Here is a 20,015-nt window from a genome sequence, read left to right on the forward strand (position 1 = left end):
AGTTGTAGTACCAAAGGTGAATGATTCAGTTTAAAAGGTGATGGTATTAGAGGCACCAGAGGAGCCATAATGTTGCAGATTTTTGCTTTAGCGTCTGGCAGGCGGAGCAGTGAGTGAAGATGCTGCGTTAGACAGAATTACATGGCAGAGTGAGATAGAGGCTGTGATTCTTTAGGCCTGGTGGTCCTATTGTGAAGTTGACCTAAATGTGGGAGATACAGACCTGAAAGACGTTAGCTCATGATGACGTCAGCTGCCCAAGCGTTCTTTTTCCCCTTCTTCTGTCTTTCTCAACCACTGGTGTTCCGCTGGCTCCCCCTAGTGGTCCGCGAGGTACTGCACTTTGCCGTTACGTCATCTCAAAGTGCAGCGCTACAGCTCGCTTACTAACGGGTCGGGTTTAAAAACAATAATGGTTTAATAAATAAGACTGGGTCACTAAAAAGAAAGCCTGAAGATACCGGTGGAAAGTTTCTCGGGGTGAGTTGCAGAGCTTTTCCTGTAAAGCACTTTGTATTGCCTTTTTGCTGAAAATGTGCTATATAAATAAAATTACCTTTACCTTTTGTTTTTGAACACTGTTAGGATATAGATCTAGGTCTGAATGAGATATGACAGAAACGAGGCGGTGAATTGAGCCCACGCTGACTAACTGCATCTACACACCTAAAATAAAATTATTTATGTTGACTATCTACTGCCTGAAAGAAAATGTTTGTTTTTGCCAACAAAATACAAGCCTGTTTTTCTTTTATTTTGATTCTAAATTATAAATGGCTATTTATGCCACCCTGTACTGATTTTAAACCTACAGGTTTATTGTTACTTCCAACCACATCAAAGCAGAAATATCTGCGTTTAAATCTTAAAGCGTTCACTAAAGGAATGCCTTGTTACTGCGTTTTAGGCAATAAATTTTTACTTATTTGACAAAGGAATTTAATTATTTGTATTTCTAATATTTCATAAAAGGCTTAAGTGGGTAAATGAAAAATCCGCAGAATGCTCTAGTTTTTTTTATTTCATTAATCATCAGAATAATCAATAAAATAATACATGACAATCGTAACAGACTACAGTTCTAAAACATTGAAGAAAATCGACATAATCGTTCACTTCTGTTTGCTGATTGACCCGGTTGAAATTCAATCAGAGAATTTGAGTTCAATGAGAGAAATCCCAGACGGAGCACTGAAGGTAGATGAAAATCGAGTGGGATGGTGTGGAAAGAGAATGGCTACTGTTCCTGGTTCGGTTTGGAAGCGAGTCTGGTTAATATTTTGAGTTTTTAATCACACATTACCAGCTGCTTCACAGAATCAGCATATGTTGTAGAAAAATCCAGTTTAGATTTGGACAGAGCTGAATTAAATCGGCCAAGATGCCTAAGAAATGTGAGAAAAAGTCCTTCACTACATTACCAACCTGAAATTCAGCTTCAACTTCATGTTGCCAAATGATTTCTGGACCAGGAAGAGCAGGGTAGAAACTAATTACATTTACTTAAAAAATGCACTTTTAGGGATATTTTTATGACGCTGTACTTTTTTTACTGGAGTAATTTTATTATGAAATATTGCTACCATTACTTAAGTAAAATTTCTGGATTCTCTACCTACTGAATAAAAACATGTTTTAACCAAAAACTCACCAAAAACAGACGCACACCTGCAGTTTATGTTACATTTTCATCAGTTTCATATACAAAGAAATTGATTTGGAAACTTTTTTCTGCCTGGTTTTGTTGTTTATATGAATTATTGTCATTTTGGTCCCTAAAATACCAAAGCTTCCACTTAACTTTATGTTTTGGTCTGTCTGATGATGTGATTTTAAATATTAAACGATTGATAATTAGTACTTGAGCAGGCTTTTTACCAAATATGTTTTTACTCTTACTTGAGTTAAAACATAATTTTACAGTTTTTGGGTGCTTTTCCCACCTCAGCATACAGATAATAAAACCCAAATCTGGAAATGTTTTGTACTGAAACTGAAAGTAAAGGAGCAAACAGAACTAATATCCTCTTTTCTATTTTATTGGAGTGAAGTTTGGTTTTAGAAGCAGCAGCGCTGCAGCAGGAACTCATAAATCTCTGAATCAAGCTGAAGTTTTATTACGTATTTTAACTAAGCGAGCTGTTTTAACTGAAGCAGCTGCTCTGTATGTGGGAGCTTTTGTAATTGCTGCTTAGGAGACATGCTGATTTATCTGGAGAGGCTGCCAGACTTTGCCTTTTCTTGTGATTTCTCTTAATTTTCTCACCATAAAGCCACAGAACAGTGTACAGATCAGCTCTCCCTCTCTGACCTTTTATGCAATAAATGCTTCGTCTTTGTGTCACCTTCACAATCCACAACAGCAGCTGGTTATCAGTCAGGCTCCTGCAAGCAGAGCTCACATTTTCAGGATTTCTCCACTTTTAGTCCAATCCTTCAAAGCATTCCTGACATAGTTAGAGAATATCGGACACGGCTCGTGTCAGGTTCTGGTCTGCGCTGCCAATGCGATGACCCGCTGAGAAGCAGCGTGAGCTGGCGTTTTCCCTCGCTGTGCTATTTTAATCCGCCGCTAAAAGCAGGGCGTGTTGTGTTGCCCAACGGAGCCAATAAGTGGACCCGGGGTTGCAGCCCGAGAGGTCGGAGGAAGTGGACCCTTAAAGGAGAAGTGGCGTCTGATGAGCAAAAGCGGAACGGCTTAAAAGAACAGCGACCACACTCAGTCACTTCTCTGAACGCGCAGATGGTGGAAAATGATGCCCAGCTGAATGTGTTTGGGCAGAATTTAGATTTTTTTTTCTTTCTCTGAAAGATGCAGAAAGCAAGGTCTGTGTTTGTGATTCACGAGTTGAAACATGTTGGTTTTCCTTCATAATCGTTAAATAATTAGTCCGCTTTGACTTCCAGCAGCCTCTTGCCATCTGAGCGACAATACTGTCTTAACTTCCCTACATTGCGACACTTTGAAACCACAAACTGAGATTTATGTAGGGCGGTAACAATTCACCAGATTCATCGTGATTATTCGATTATTGAAGTAATCGTCAACTATTTTAAGAATCAATTAATTATTAACCAAAGGCCTAACACATTCAGAGCAGTAAAAGAACTGATTCATCAAACTGAATCATCTGGATCTAAAAACTCTGAACTTCTCTCCTAAAATCCGAACCTTTTTCATGCACCTTCTGCTTTCTTTAGAAATGCTCTTATAAAAACCGTCCACTTATATTCACAGTTGCTCATTGCAGATCTGCAGCTTAAATCATTTGTGGTCCTCTGCACAGCATGCAGAATGGCACCTTCACCAGGCTTTCTCAAGCTCTCTGTCCTCTTTGGCCATTTCAAATGTGAACTTCAGATTCAAGGTATAACCGGTGCAATTTATGGCTCTCACTTTAAAATCTCCCTCTGCCTCCACGCTCTTTAAGAGCTCACAAAGCCTTAAGGCCTCATTACTGGCAGTTTGACGTACATTTTCTCAATGAGTTGCTGATTGTGTTTGACGGCATGGCCAGACAGGAGAGAGCAGCTTTCTCACTGACTGGGGGAAGGGATGTGTGTGTGTGTGTGTGTGTGTGTGTGTGTGTGTGTGTGTGTGTGTGTGTGTGTGTGTATTATGTTAAAACTAAATAGAGAATAAGTACTTCTCAAATCCTAAGTGTATTATTTTTGCTTTGTTTGCAAGTTAAGGTCATGGTGCATATTAATACAAATTCATTAAAATAATCCAGCCAGAGTTTGGAAAAAACTTGTAAATTATTCCAGACTCTAAAAATAAAACATTTCTTGTGCTGCTGGTTTAGGGAACTTTTCCCGTTTCACCTCTAAATCGAGCTTTAATTAAGCCCCATCCAGCATTGTGCTGAACTGCATTCAAATTGGAGCATTCATTAGCATTAGCTTCATTAGCGTTAGCTTTCTAGTGCAATGCTCATAAAGAAAGATGGGGGAAAAAAATTCAAAAATAAAAAATGAATCCCATAAATTTGTTAATCATATGTTTTATGAGATATAAGTTAAAATAATTGATTTAAATGTTATTTCTGATCCTCATTTTCTGATTGGCTGCCAGTCAAATTTATCAAGTTGATTTGCTCCTTTAGCTAGAGTAGCAAGCAAGAAATGGAAAAATAACATAGGAACTGTTGGAATAAAATACAATTTGATGTGATTAAAACATTTTATATTTTCTTATGATCAAAAGAGGGGACTGTGATGAAAAATGTTACTATGTGGTAATAAAGTCATAATATTTTATCTAATTGTAACATTTTCCGCCACAGACTCATAGCTGTCTAAAAATCTGACGGCATGAGGCAGAATTTATGCAAAATGAGTGCAGTAATTATTGAATAGAGAATAGAAAACACTCAAAGTGTCTTTACATGTTTTGTAGGATTCTCTGTAACGTGGATCCCAGCCAGAGGTTGGGGCTCTTTAGGGGGTCATGGCATGGAAAAATCTGGGACTTGTACTGAGAGTGGCTCACCTTTGTGCCAGTAAATATAACTCTATTAGTAAACTAAATATCTGTTAGAAAAACTTCAGCTCCCCTTTGCTGAAAAGAGGCACAATGTTTTCCCTCAAAGGTGTGACCTTGGTGACTGCTGTGTGTTTGTTACTTCTTAGGACCTAACAAAGTTTACCCTATTAGAATAAGTTATTCTCATTTTCCTGAGCAAATATTTAAATTTGCATGTATTTCATCATAATCAGACAAAGAAGTGCTGGATTAAGGTAACTTTGGTGTGATGGAGTCATATTCCAGAGCATGGAAATACCAGCTTAAGTTGAAAAAACCCTTAGCTGGTAACAAATTATTTTTATTGATGTAGGTCCTAAATTTAAACCACAGCGGTCTTTAATTTAATCCCCTCAGATTTAAAGAAATCCCATTTTGCCTACATGATAAATTACAGCTGGATAATCTTTAGTTGCATTTTTCTCATGCTTGCAGTTTCTACATGTCTAAGTAGGAACTCTTGCCTCTCCGGCTGCAGCTTTTCTCTCTAAATTTTCTGAAATACAGAGAAACATTTTTAGTTTTTTTTACTAAGTAGTAAGGAGCAGATGCATCTCTGTGGAAAATGTTTCCTCCTGTAACTCATGAATATGATACCACAGGCAAATAACTTTCAGTCTGTTTTAGGGAGTTAAAGTTTCTGCATAAAAGATTTTTTGTTACTTGTGTGAATTATTGCTGAACTATGATACATTCAAGGATCAGAATATAAAATAATAAGAGTCTATTCAAGCTGAAAACTGCTGAGAGATGAATTCCTGACAATTTGCTACAGAATTAGATCGTTCCCATGAAAATCCCGTTCAGTGGCTACTTCATCCGGCTGTAAAGTGAAGTAAAGTTTCATTTTTCATCTCGTCATGCAGTTTTTAGCTCACATTTTATCTTTTTTTATCAGTTGCTGCTTCTTCTGCTGAATATTACATCCCAAAATCACAGAATAACTGCAGAATAATCCATCGTTTTACTCTACAACAAGGACATTAATGATAAGTTTGATTTGGACTGAAAACTGATTCAATTCAGCATCAAACCCGTGTGGGAAATAAGCATTTCCTGTTGATTTTGTAGGTTTTTTTCCATTACAAAAAGTTTCAATCTAATTCAGATATTAGCTAAATATTAACTACAAACAGAAAACCAAAAAGTTAAAAACTGATGAATATTTGATCCCACATCAGAGCGTGACTTAAAACTCACATCAGGAAACATGACATCATGAAAACATTTTCAGCTTTCTGGCTTCATTAACTCAAATGTTGTCAGATAACCAGATGTCAGTATTATTTCTACATTCATACATTAAAAACTTTCTTATTCTTATGATGAGTAATGAAATGCAAAATATTCACCCTGACGGCAGAACAGATTGATTATAGATTGGCATTATTTGCTAGTTTAGTTAAATTAGATTTTTTAAAAAAATAATTTCACTTAATTTAAAAACTTAAATGTTGTGATTGTTGCAGCCTAAAATTGCTGATTTTGCAGAAACTTTGCAATCAAATTTGCTAATTTTTTAATCTGAATTTTTGTCATGTGATGATCTTACAAAAAAGTTGCACATTATTAGCTTTTAGCATATTTAATATTTAAAGTACAAATAACATTTTCAGGTTCTGCCAGGAATTTTTAAGTTTAATGGGATTTTCCTTGTGATATAAAGGTTAAAAAAACAAAAATAAATATAAAAGTACCTTTTTGAAATGGTGCCCTTAATACAAATTAAATCAAGTCCTGGAAAATTATTAAAGTGCATTCAGCACAACATAAACTATACACAAGTCCTACTGAACATCTCAACTATGTTTTGCAGAAAAATTAAAATAAAAAGGCAAATGTTACCATTTAGAGTCAAACATTTCATTTTTCAGGTTCGGCTTTCAAGAGACGTGAAACAGGAAGTTGAATTAGAAGTTTATTGGTCAAAATGCAGCGATTGGCCAGAAAAGAAGAAAATGCAGAAAACGTTAAGGTCAGATTTGCACTGAAAGTTGCAGTTCCTGCTGTCATACTGATTGTATTTTCCTTTCTTAGTGGAGATGGTTATATTTTAAAACTGAGCATGAGTGCAGAGGAAGTCCGTTAGAGTCTCCTGGTTCTGTAGGATCCTCAGCGTTCCTGTCCAGCTTGTGCAGTGATATCTTTCTGCACATCAGAGAGAAATTTTCATCTGTAAAAAAATAAGAGATGTGTATGCTCACCAGGAGGAAGAGGATGTTGGTTCTCTCAGATCTGTGCTGCTATCGATTTATCAGAAGGGAGGAATGCAGCTGATAGCCTGAGCGACTCTTGTGCCATCTCGCGTCGCTGCTGTAATTTCACAAGGTGTGGAGCTCAGATCGACCCGTTAAACTCCCCCTTCCTCTCACCTCGGCTGAACGGCGATAAAGATTTCACTGAGGCAAACTTTCAAGAGGCTTTATTGAAGGAAAGAGCTGCTCTTAAAGTAGCAGTCGGTGAATCAAAATTATGTTTCCGCAGACGTGAGAAGTCAAGTGAAGAAACAGAAATCATGTCCGTTCAAGCCTGGACTCAGCTCTGTTCCTCTCCGGACTTTTTCTGCTTGGTTTCTTTTCTCTCTCTAATAAAGTAAAAATGCAGCAACTGTTTTTATTCAGATAAATAAATAAATATGTTTATCATAACAAGCTCCAGACAGTTTGAAAACTATCGGATGTATCTGATTTAGTGGTGAGTATCAGATGTTTGGTGGGTGAAAACGTCGTATTTGAGCCGTTTGGACGCCATAAAAAAAGTCAGATTTTATGGGCTTTGGGTCACATTTGCTTAAGACGCTAAGTTTTTTGAATGCTGCTGGAAAGACTTCAACTTGTTTTTGTTTTAACTTGTTAGGATGAAAATGATTAATTTGATCTCAGTCACTGGATAAATTACTTATTTCAGTTGTGTTCAAACTTTCTGCACCGCGGACCAAAATCACCAAGACAATCAAACAGTGGCCATATTTTTTCCAATTAAAAATGCTAAATAATTTTTTGTAAATTGATAGTAATTGTGATTTAATTGTACAATATATTCATGAAACAAAATAGAAAGTTTGCACTAAAAACTGATGTTTTCAGAGTTTATTTTTAAAAAAGATGTCTAGGTTTTCTGTTTGGTTTAGAAAATGTTTTTAGTCTAAACTCAGCAACAAAAATGAGAACTTTCTTCTAAAATGCTTCCTGTGTTTAGCCAAGTTTAACGACTCGGATCTGTTCAGTAAAAAGTCCCTGAATGTTTGTGGCCTGAGTCATAAAAAAACATGGGTGAAAAAAAAAAAAATCTTTTTTTTTTTTTTTTAAATCTTATCCTAAAAACATAAAAATCAGCTTCATTTGCAGCAGAGTCAAATTTAAATCGCTCCTATTCTCATAAAAATGTATCCAAGAGCCACAAATGGCCCCTCGGCCACACTTTGGATTATTATCCAGGATCCATATTTTCTTTGAATTCAAAGCAGAAAACGTTAAATCATTTTTTATTCATTAATTTATTACAGGTTATATCATTAATTCAACAACGTCTTAATTATGTTTTTCTGATATCTTGCAGCTGTATTTCTGCACTAAATAAATCCTTAACTCACTCAAACTGCATGTTGCATCACCAGTCAGTCAAAACCCCAAATAAGTAATTAAAAGCCCAAAATGGACGTGACATTCAAGCGAAGCTCATGCAAACCTTCAACCAGAACTAAAGAGGTTTTTATTTCTTGAACTCTGAACTTTGGAGGGTTAAAATCCTCTTTGTTAGCAGCCAGGCTCTCACAGCATGTGATCTGTGGTAATTAGATAAAGTTTTTTTGATAATGTATAACTCTATGGCGCATGTAGACGCTCCTCCTCTGGATTACACCTGAATGTAGTCTGTGACACGCAGCTGTTCTCGCCTCAGGAGAGCGCTAATCCAGCTTTAATCTGCTCATTTCATCAAACATCGCCGTGACGCTTCCTGTCTGAGCTGATTAGCTCCAGGGGCTTTCTCACAGTGACGTCGCAGCCGGGCCAATTAATTTCTGCCAGGGCTGACGAGCCGTCAGTCATCGCTTCTCATTAAGATGTGAATGCGATAGGAAGGAAATCCTGCTTTACTCCGTTGATAATTATAGTTTTTTCCCCCTGTTTATTCGCTTATTGTCAGCTTTATTTGTCACGCAGCCAGTTGATTTGTTTAATTAAGTCTAATGAGGTGTTTCTGAGCTGCTGATTCATATCTGCTGTTTTGACATTCAGGTGAAATGTAGGTTGCAGTTGGAGGACACAGTGATTTCCGTTCTCGGTTTTACCAATAAATCACTAACTGAATCTGTGGATGATTTGATGGACTAGGCTTGGACAGAGCGTTCTTATTAAAACGCCATGTTTGGGTTTCGGTTTTGATAACTTCTTAAAAGGCAATAAGCTTTTAGTTTATTAACTCCTCTGGTTATAAAGAGGCTTTTTATCCAGAACAAAGATAAAAAACAAATAAAGCTCAGTGAAAGGATGCGTCTGTGCCAGCTTCTTTTATTTGCTTTCGTTCCTATTGTAACTGAGTATCTGTGCAACTCGAGGAGACAACAACTTTGTAGTTTTCTGTGTGGCTCTGGGTGCAGTTCCAGTGAATTGTTGTCTCATATTGCTGTGAAGGTTGTTTTTCAGTATCGGTGATCTGGGTGTGATCATGCTGAGACTGGGCTGTAATGTTTCTGGGCATGACGCGCGGTAATACAACAGAGGAAGAATATTAAAAACACATTTCAAGGTCCGACTGCATGAAAACACATTCAGCGAGAAACGACAAACAGGACTTTACAGAACAGAATAACACTGAACGTCTTTATGTTTCTTCCAGGTTGTAATTTGTGTGTTTCTCAGCTGCTTTGCTGTTCATTATCAATACAGCTTTTCAAGTCCATAGTTAACGAACTGCAGGATGTACAGTCAGTTTCAGGCTTTCAGCTGTTGCCATGCTAATGTTTTGAATGTGTCTGAAGACATTTAGCTTCATTTGTGACAAGAAATTTGAGCCTAAAAATATGACCTTTCGTATTTTTATTGTTCTGTTTCTTAAAATCAGTAATTAACCCGGCAGATGTTATTGGACTGTGGGGGTTTAGGGTAGCATGACCTGGAAAGGTGTGAAGACGCCCAAAGAAGAAATGTTATTCTTCATTTATTGTTATTTACATCTCCAGTTGATGTGAATGTGTGCCCAACTATGGTTCTGATGACTTATAGGGAACCTACTACTCAAAATTAACTTTTTAAAATAGAATAGTTCCTTATTAATCCCACAGTGGGGAAATTCACTTGTTACAGCAACACAGTAACAAAATATACCCCATAAATCAATGTTAAAAACAATATATACAACATTTTGTATTTTCATCTGGGTCTCTACTGCTTCTAGAAACAGTCCAGTTGCTAAAAATAAGTTAGTATATTTTAGTGTCCGGAAAACAATCAGTTTCAAAAAGCTTCCAACTGCCAGGCTCTGCCCCGTTACCTAGCAACCACGGCAGAGCCCAGCCCCGTTACCTAGCAACCCAAGCTCAGCCCAGCCCCGTTACCTAGCAACCACGGCAGAGCCCAGCCCCGTTACCTAGCAACCCAAGCTCAGTTCTAACATGTCTGGTTGGCTGATTTTACCTGCCTTTTATCAACCATTCAAACTGTGCAGTGATGTAATGGTGGACATTAATGAAAAAGGGTTATGAGTTGTTTTATACATTGTTCATGAATACCTGACATTTGTTGTTTAGTACTATTGAGAATCATTTTAATATCTCCTCAGACAGTTTGGCGTTTTGACATTTATTTATTTATATTTTGTGATTGTTGGAGGACATTAAATAAACTTTTGTCTAAAGTTTTTCTGTGTTCCTTGTTTCTGCAGCTGCAGTTGTCCTCAACCTGAATAATACCGTCTAAATCAGCTTTCTCGGCTCTGTTGCTATTGTCTATTGTTAACTGTGGCAGAAACAATGACGACTATTGTTTGAATGCAAATGTTCAGTAATGCCTATGAAATCTGCCTGGAACAATTGCTCATATAGGCGGTGCTGACCCATATAAATCGTATTTTCTCCTGCTCAGAGGAGGACGGTTGCCTCCTCCCAGTTCAGATTATTGCCATAATGTTGGTATATAGCTGCAGAAGAAGCGCCTCATTGCATGCACTGACATTGTGCAAACTCTATTAGCTGTGTAGTGTTGCATGGATTCACCATTGGGCCTCCTTTGGTTCATCAGTGTCCTGTATGTCTCTTGGTGCTGTTCGTCCCCACAGCCAGTGTTTGTAGTTTGTCTTACAAGAGAAGAATGACTAATTGGACTGCAGGGGCTTTGCAGATCTTCAGCCTTTCTGCACCCAAAACATTATTATATCATCACAGTTTCACTGACCTCAGGGTCCTTGGAAAACAATAATGATAGTGTTTGTTTTTTTTAATGATGAGCTCTGATGTGTTCGCCTTCTGGCTTTCAGCTGTGTGTTTAAAGCATCAGAAATACAGCTTTTAATACATCTTTAATGCATTTAAGTCAGTTTTTCTGTTAAATCTTGGTCTCAAATGGAATTTCTTAAACCTGGTGGAGAAAAAAATAAATTTATATATATATATATATATATATATATATATATATATATATTATATAAACAATTAGTCATGATGAATCAGTTATTAAAATAATTGTCAACTAATAAGGAGCAACACGTTTAGAACAGTAATTTAGCCAAAAATTATACATTTTGCTTTTAAATTGAAAAAATAAATAAAACAAAGTCCTTTGTCTGTAGATATGTTCTAACCAGAAATCATCAGGTGCCGTAGTTTTAGTTTCACCTGGTTCAAGTTAAGATAAAAAAAAAAGTTAAATCTTATATTAAGCACCTTTTGCTATCCAGTTATTAATCATTTAATCCAAAAGACAGTCAACAGCTCAACTCTGCTCTGTATTGATGTTAAATCAAACATAAGTTCAAATTACACTAAAGGAAGCTTAGAGTATTTTATTGCATTGTATTTTAGGCAATAAAATGTTTACCTTCTTATTTAAAAAGGAAATTTAATTATTTGTTTATTGCATCTTTTTATGTATTCTAGTACATTATAAAAAAGTTTGTGGTTAAATAAAAATGTTTTTCTTATCCGTTTAATGGTCAGAGTAATAAATAGGATAATACATTACTAAAATAATCGTTAGTTGGAGCCCTATTTTTTATTTTAATTTATATTTTTTGTGATTTACCTATGTAGCAATAAGCAGTTGATAATTCATAAACAGGAAGATGACTTCTTTATTTATTATTATTATTTTATGTATTTTTTTTGTTATTATTTATATAAACATATACAACCAACCTCAGAAAGGTACCATAAAGTATCCATTATGTAGTCACAACACATGCATAATAAAAACCAATAGAACTAAACAAAAACAAAACAAACAAAAAAGACTTTAGCAGGGCAACTTAAATATACAACATAAAAAAAAAACAATTCAGGGAAATACATTAAAGTGTGCATGTTTTTAAAAAATAAGTCACTTTGAAAGCATTTTTTGACTTCACCAAACCTACCAACTTATAAAACAAATTTAACTCATAACAATAAACAGAAACTACTACTGCTTTGTCTTCTGGAACGTTCAGACTGACGCTGTGCTCCTGTGTGCCTCGTTGTTTTAAGGGAGCAGCCCATCTTCAGCACCAGAGCTCATGTCTTCCAGATCGACCCGGCGACCAAACGTAACTGGCTGCCGGCCAGTAAGCACGCCGTCACCGTGTCCTTCTTCTACGACGCCAGCCGCAACGTCTACCGCATCATTAGCGTGGGAGGGACCAAGGTGGGGAGCCCAGCTCACACACCTGACACTGTGGATTTATGTTTCTGTGTGAGTTCAAGGGTGAATGTGGAAGGATAGCAGCTGATACTTAATCTGATTTTAATTTTTTTACTTTTAAAGAAATTGACCAACTTCTTGCTCGAAGAAGCAGTTTTCTTGATTTAGGGATGATGTAAACAATTATTTTAGGAACTGAATAACTCATTGATTTTTCTGATGATTGAGTAGCTGAATAAAAATTGTTCTCTTCTGTAGTAGCTACCTAAGTTACATAAAAGAGAAAAAACAATTCAGTTCCTTTTTTAAAATGAAAACATTGTAATGCTTAAAAAGCCGTATGATTAAAGTTTGAAGCATAAAAAAACTTATGAGAAGAACAGATGAGAAGTAAAACATTTTGAAATTCAAATACTTTATTAATCCCAAAGGGAAATTAAATGTTGTAGCTCATTAATCCAGATTCTTCACAGAGTTATTGAATACGGTGATGTAGCAGTCTGTGCTGCAGCGCATCTGAAGACGCCTCTGACTGAAGTTAATTTCAGTTTAACTTTTAAACATTAGAGATGAAAGTTAAATTAAGACATTAACAAACTCTACCTTATGTAATGCACTTCATGTTCAGTCTCAGCTTTAGAAGGTGGAAAATGATTTAAAATGTTTTCTTTTTTCAGGTCATTACTCGTCCTGATCAGGAAGTACATGTCAGATTTCCTTGTGTGTGTCAAAAACATCACCTGTCAGTAACTATGAATGAACTGGATGCATGTAGTGGATGTTTTCCTAGAGTTTAAGTTGAACCCGAAACATCCTTGAATCATTCAGTGAATCGTTACAACCCCAGTGAAGATGGTCTGCTGTGGTCAAAATGTTTTTAGAGTCTTCAAATAAAGGAGGGTTTGGCTGCCATGGTTAGCACGCTGCGCATGTTGTCGGAATAATATTTCTAACCCATTTCTCTTGTTAGCGCAGCGTCCTGTGCGTTAGCTTAAAGCTCCCGGGACTCTAGCAGAACGTCTTCATCTTGGGGCAAAAAATAGAGAACACACAAGACAGTTGTGCCAGTTTTCCCCTCTGAGACTGGAGGCTTTTGGAGGGGAGACTAAAAGAAGCAAATCTGGCAACAGATGCACCTGAAACGACTGAATTCACTGGAGGATTTTATAGAAACAACTCCGCTTTAGCACATCAAGCTTTTCCTCTCTTTCTGCGCCCTGGCTGTTGGGAACTTGTTTCTATTTGCGGCTCTTAAATTAGCTCGTATATCTGAAAGGAGGCCTAAATAAAGGAACAATCGGTTAAGTAAACTAGTATTTGCTATGAACTGCAGCTGGTAACTCTCAAAAAAATAAAATTTCTCCTCTTCTGCTTCTTCTGATGTCTTGTATTACCAGTGAAACACAACATGTTTAAGATGCTTTCATGTCTTGTTGGGGGTTTTTAAACATGGCACAAGCAGCAGGGAACACATTAAAGATAACTACAGCCTTGGAGATTATGAAGCAAAGTTCATTCAAGATTTTAGGGGAAACTTGGGAGGCGTGGACTGCAGCTGGAGCTTCAAAGGCCGCCGCACACAGATGTTTCCAGAACTGGGCTCCAGCTGTCATATTCTTAACCAGAGACGGCGCCAGAAGCATCTAATGACCTAAACTGAAACATTTTCTCAGTTCATCCCAACCTTTCTGTTCAAATTAAAGTAAAAAACTGTAATAATTTTAGAAATCAAGCAGTGTGAGTGAGTGTTGGCCTGATGGATGTCAGGAAACCTCAGAGCGATCCAGGATCCCCTCTAATCACAACATCTGGTTCTGGAGACGTTGATTTAATTTTCCAGCTGGACTCAGTACCGGCCTAAACCATTAAAGCACCTAGAATGACTTTAATCATGATGGTATAACTGGGATTGGTTGGCCAGCAAACTCACCTGATGTGAGCCCAATACAGATGTTGTATATAAAATAAATTCACAGCCATTTTTGCTTTCAGTCCAGCTAAATAAACTCGTTTTGAGCTGCAAATGTCTCAGGATCTTTCAAAAATAAATAAATGAAAACATAAAAATAATTTTTTATGTAGTAAATTTGCTGTCATTTTTTTAAGAACTAAAATTTCATTTCTATTTCCAGGTTTTAAGTGGAGAAAAACAAAACTTTTGAATAAATATGGATGAGATGTTCTATGAGATGTTGATATTTGTGGAAAATTGTTTTTTTTTTATTTTAAAAAAAGCAAATAATTTCTACCCTGATGACAAGAAAATTAGATTTTAAAATGTATTACTGGAATCTTTGTATGATTGAATTGAAATATTTTTTGTAAAGTGCATCGAAACGACCAAACGGATGCAGTAATTCATGCAAAAGGACCCAGAACTCAGCGCATTAACTGTAAATGACATCAACATACATTTTGTTAGGTCAATCTTTCTGTTTTAAGAATTATGATTTGTTGCCTTTAGATCCTCAGATTTTGTGAAAAACTTTAATTTATGTGATTTTATTCTCTGCAAGTTACAAAACAGACATACTAGTAACAGAAGACAAGAAGGAAAAAAGGTTAAAATACTGTGTAAATAAATGCCTGGTGTCATTTCTCCTTCATGTGTGGCTCTTACAAAACCAAAAATAAATGTTTTAGACTGATCATTTTTCTTTAAGTTCTAATCCAATATATGCAAAAGGCTTTTAAAAGTAAGTAGCTTCACTTTTCTTTATTTTCCATATTTATAGGAAAGGCTCACATCATTCTAAAAATTTATTTATTTATTTTTTTAAATAAAAGGTTAATTTTGTTCTAAAATGTGAAAATATAAATAATTTTCAGTTTAATTTGTTAGCTATAATGAACAATAATTTTATGTTGTTCTTGTTTAGAAAATCATCACTTAAAAACTACACAAATATTTTTCCTAACCCAACTTTGATGTGTTTTTATTATTTTTCCCAGGCCATCATCAACAGCACCATCACCCCCAACATGACGTTCACCAAGACGTCCCAGAAGTTCGGCCAGTGGGCCGACAGCCGGGCGAACACCGTCTACGGTCTGGGTTTCTCCACGGAGCAGCAGCTGCAGCAGGTACAGACGGCGCGACGCCGTACCGTAAATATGCTTGTAGGAGTGTACAAACATATTCAGGTGGTGTCTGAAAACTGACCTTTTCTTCTTCCCAACCAAGCTTCCTTTGGTGGCATTAATTTATATTCCGCTTCTGACCTTTTTTGTTTTGCTTCCTCTTCAGAATTTGGATCTTAATCTGCATGATGCATAAGCACAAATGGAGGACAGATACCGCATCGATACAGCGGTAAATTCATCCAGTTTTAAAGATTCAGAGTCTGAAGTCTCCTTTTTCTCCTCCTCCACATGAAGTTTGCAGAGCAGTTTAAGGAGGTGAAGGAGGCGGCTCGTCTGGCCAGAGAGAAATCCCAGGAGAGGTTTGAACTGGCCAACCCCGGACTCAACATCGCAGCTCCTCAGGTAAAAGTTTTCCTCTTTCTCTGGCTCATTAGAGCTAAAATACATGCACTACGCTCAGTTAATTCTAAGGAACTAAAGAGTTTTCCCCAGAAATCCACCAAAGTGGCTCCGCTGTGTCTTTGTGTTAAAAATGTGAAAAGTTAACAGGAAATTTTGGAAATAAAACATGAACAACAAAGAAAACAGCAGTTTTAAGTAAAGCTACTGCTTCTGTAGGCTGTGTATGTGCAATATAATCAAATGCATGTGGAATACGCTTCTAACAGCAAATCGCATCTGATTAAAAAGACATTTTCTACAAAACACTTGGAAATTTCCTCTGAAAAAAATTCCTTTGAAAACCCTTTCAGGTTTTGGATCTGCAATAAATATCGGGCTACTTTATTTGCTTGATTTTAGATTGGTGTTTTTTTTTTGGCTTTTGACTTTTGAGTCGACAATTTTGGCCATCCAAAGTTTGGACAAAACTATAAGCATAACTCCTGTAAAAACTACAGCGATACTGTGTGTTTATGTGGCCGTCTGCTGGTATTACTGGGTCGACTAAATATAATGAACTACTTTTCATTTGAGTGTTTGTTATAAGAACTTTCTTATCCTGACAGGCTTATGAAAAATAGAGACAGAAATTCAGGTTATATCCCCCAAACTGAGAAGCGCTGCATCACTGTCCACTGGTTTTATAGCGAGTCCTGCACAGGAGCTTTAATGGCGTCTATTTCTGTTCACTGGACTCATGATGGGAGCTTCTGGTGTTTTAAATGAGTTTTATCACTTTTAATTTGTCCGTTTTTATTAACTTTAGCCTTTTGTTTGTCCTTATTGAAGCTGGTGCAGACAGAGATTCCTCATGAACGTAAGAAATTCATTATTCTGAGGCGTTTTAAAGTGAAACGTGACGAAAGAGCAGCTGGGATTCTGGGGTTTCATTAAACTATTGATTAATTTATTAAACTATTGATTAATTTATTAAACTATTGATTAGTTTATTAAACTACTAATGAGATCCATGATTCAGACAACATCCATTCATCCGTCCGTCCGTCTGTCTGTTTGCTCTCTTAATCCCGTCCTGTCTGTCTGACCTCGGGGTCGCCATGGCAGCAGAGTGGTAACATCCTGCACATTTATTTCTATTTGAAACTCACACAGACCCACCACGGATGAGATAAATCCCCGTCTGGATGCTCCATTATTCCCTCATCGGTTAACTCCATTAAAAGATTTCATGCATTACAAATGGAGATCGTTGGCAGTAAAAAATGTCGGCACTGAAGGTGTGCTGACGGGCAGTAATGAGTGAAACTGAAGAAAGACGAACGAGGGATCAGGCGGACGGAGGTTAAAGAGTGAGCTGAATCATCTATAATTGAAAGGAATCTGGCTGCTGCAGGAGCAGCGGGCAACTTTCATCCTGTCAACGCTGCTGGTTTCTTAGTAAACTTGATGACGTTCAAGTGAAGACAGAAACATTTTCTCCAAAATCCTTCCGCCACATTGTTTAACACTTTATTTAAAGGGATTTGAATAAGACTGACGGGCTGCACAGTGGAGCAGTGGGTAGAACCATTGCCTTGCAGCAAGAAGGTCCTGGGTTCGATTCCCGGCTTGGGGTCTTTCTGTATGGAGTCTGCATGTTCTCCCTGTGCATGGTGGGTTTTCTCCGGGTACTCCGGTTTCCTCCCACAGTCCAAAAACATGACTGCCAGTTTAATTGGTCTCTCTAAATTCTCTGTAGATGTGAGTGTGTGTGGTTGGTTGTCCTGCCTGTCTCTGTGTTGCCCTGTGACAGACTGGCGACCTGTGCAGGGTGACCCCGCCTTTCGCCCAAAATGTCTTGCTGGAGATATTTTGGACTTGTCCCAACTCCACTTGGGACAAGGTGTACAGAAAATGGATGGATGAATAAGACTGATATGACACTGTCATATGCATGAAGGAGACTGAATGATTGACTGTTTTATGAAGTGTCATTCAGTAAATGGCACTTCTAATGGACTTTTAATGCAACTTGTAGTGCAACTCTGCATTAAAAATGTCATTATTTACCAAATGACACTTCAAAACAACGGTACTAAACATTCATGAAGACTCCTTCATGTTCTAGGCAGTGTAATGTCAGTCTTATGCACACCCCTTTGCATAAAGTGTTACCCCACAGGTGATAATAACAGACAGAAACATGTTTTTCTGCAGCAGAATAAAACTCAGATTTCTTGGAAACGTCAGGAGGGCTTGGATTCATTCTGCAATATTGTAGAGATAAATTTCACATAAAAAGGTTTTGAAATCCCAGCGTTGCTGTGATTGTTTATTAGCTTCCTCTGCCAAGTACGAGTGTGCCTCCTTGGAGTCTCAACATGGATCCAAAACAGACAAGTGTTTGTTTTTTGCGCTGCGGTTTGAGCGCTGTGTGTAAGTCTTAACAAAGAGCCACTCAGCAGGTCTGTGAGACTGCAGAGTCACGTTGCCAGCAGCGGCCTGGACTCTGAAACGCTCAGATAAGCACTGATGGTTTGTCTCTGCTATTTATTTAGCCCAGCTGAGAGAAAACTCTCCTGGACGCAGCGACACTCGAAGCATCAATACCGATAAGATCAGCTGCTCGAGACAGCCAGAGCAGAAATGGAGCAATATTTTATCACAGTGTGTGACATTTAATGGCCACCGCGTGGTAATAATTGTTTTAAACTAAGCTGGTGCTTTCCCCAGGGCGTTGTTGCAGAAATGAGCTGCAGAGGAATAAATGAAAGCTTAGCAGGTTCAAGGTCAAAACGTTTTCTCGCTGAGTTTTCATCTGCGATGCTCTATCACGTTAAAGAATAGGATATAACACTTTTATTGACGTTGCATTTAAACACAATGAGAAACAGATAAAGTTTCCACATTAACAGCCCAGATGATGGATTTGTGCGGACTGCTCTAAATGGGTTTCCTGGAGAATAAGCCCGGCCTCAATCAATATTACTGATAACTTAATCTAATATGAGCAGGGAGCGATGTAGTAGATTGCTGTTGCTACTAATAATAAAGTTTGTGCCATCTGGGTCACACTGTAGCATAAGCAGGGTTCTGGTGCTGGAAGATAAAACTGTTATGAATGAAGCTATTTTTACTAGAGAGGGTTTTTCCATTTATCTATGAGGTTGGTGGAGCCGATTCCAGTTTGATTGATTACTTTTTTCTAAAGATTGTGACACATTAAAGGAAAAAGAATTGTGCAGGTTCAATATATGAGGGAATTGCATGATTATCCTGATTCATGCATCAATTTTTATGGCCCTAATTGATCTTTTGTTTACCTCAAAAATATGCATCAAAATTATTTGCTGTTGTTTTGTGCATTTATACAATGAAAATTCAACATGTTCAATGTTTGACCTGCTGTTGAGGTCAAATTGGCTCAAATTCAACTTATAAGTTTTCATTTTGGTTCAATATTTCTTCCTGTTTCCTTAACACACACACACACACACACACACACACACACACACACACACACACACATTTACCACAATATTAGAGTTTCTGAGGCTTAGTGGCAAACACCAAAAGTTAAACCTGGACTTATTAATTCTTAGCTAACTTGTAAAAATAAAGTTCACGACATCAAATATGGAAGAAGAGAATACTTATGGTTTTTTTTGTTTTTTTGTTTTTACAGTTTGACAGTAAACATGTATATAACATGTAATAACCACAAAAATGTCAAGTATAAATCCTATGAAACCTCAGGATTTAGCTGCATAATTTGGCTCTTGTGCATTATTGAATAATTTCAAACCTTCCTGAAAAAAGAAAACTGGATGAATGGTATTAACTTATGCTGAAACAGGCTTACAATTAATTAAGGTTTTTTGTGACTTTTATGTTAAATTCCCATAATTTGTTTTACTGAAATTACATAATTTAACCAGAACATTAATATATAATTCCTAATGTCATGGTAATGTTGCAGACCAAATAGAAGAGAATAGATCCTCTTATAGATTTTTTTTTTGCATTTCTGTGTAAAAACCATGACAAATATAAATATTTATTTTCCTTTGTGAGAAACTCAAACAGGCCTTGAACAAACCCACCATGTTGAGACTAAAGTGGAGATTTATCTTGTACCTGGTGGGTTGCCTGCTGGAACCCCCACTTTATTTGTGTCAGTAGTTGTGACCTTG

General features: G+C 37.1%; 1 protein-coding gene across 4 annotated transcripts in view; it reads left to right on the forward strand.

The window, feature by feature from the left end:
* Positions 1-20,015, forward strand: part of homer3b (homer scaffold protein 3b) — a 74,475-nt gene that overhangs the window by 4,807 nt on the left and 49,653 nt on the right. For all 4 annotated transcript variants that reach the window (XR_001424440.1, XR_001424439.1, XM_015028265.1 and 1 more), the window contains 3 exons: positions 12,204-12,360; positions 15,310-15,441; positions 15,736-15,843. Coding sequence is in view for 2 of the 4 variants with exons in the window: in XM_015028265.1 (XP_014883751.1) it covers positions 12,204-12,360; positions 15,310-15,441; positions 15,736-15,843 (397 nt within the window). In the remaining 2 variants the exon portion in view is untranslated. The remainder of the gene's footprint in view (positions 1-12,203; positions 12,361-15,309; positions 15,442-15,735; positions 15,844-20,015) is intronic.

The sequence above is a fragment of the Poecilia latipinna genome, unplaced genomic scaffold (assembly GCF_001443285.1).
Source record: "Poecilia latipinna isolate Pla-1442-1.1 unplaced genomic scaffold, P_latipinna-1.0 Scaffold118, whole genome shotgun sequence".
NCBI classification, from domain to species: Eukaryota; Metazoa; Chordata; class Actinopteri; order Cyprinodontiformes; family Poeciliidae; genus Poecilia; species Poecilia latipinna.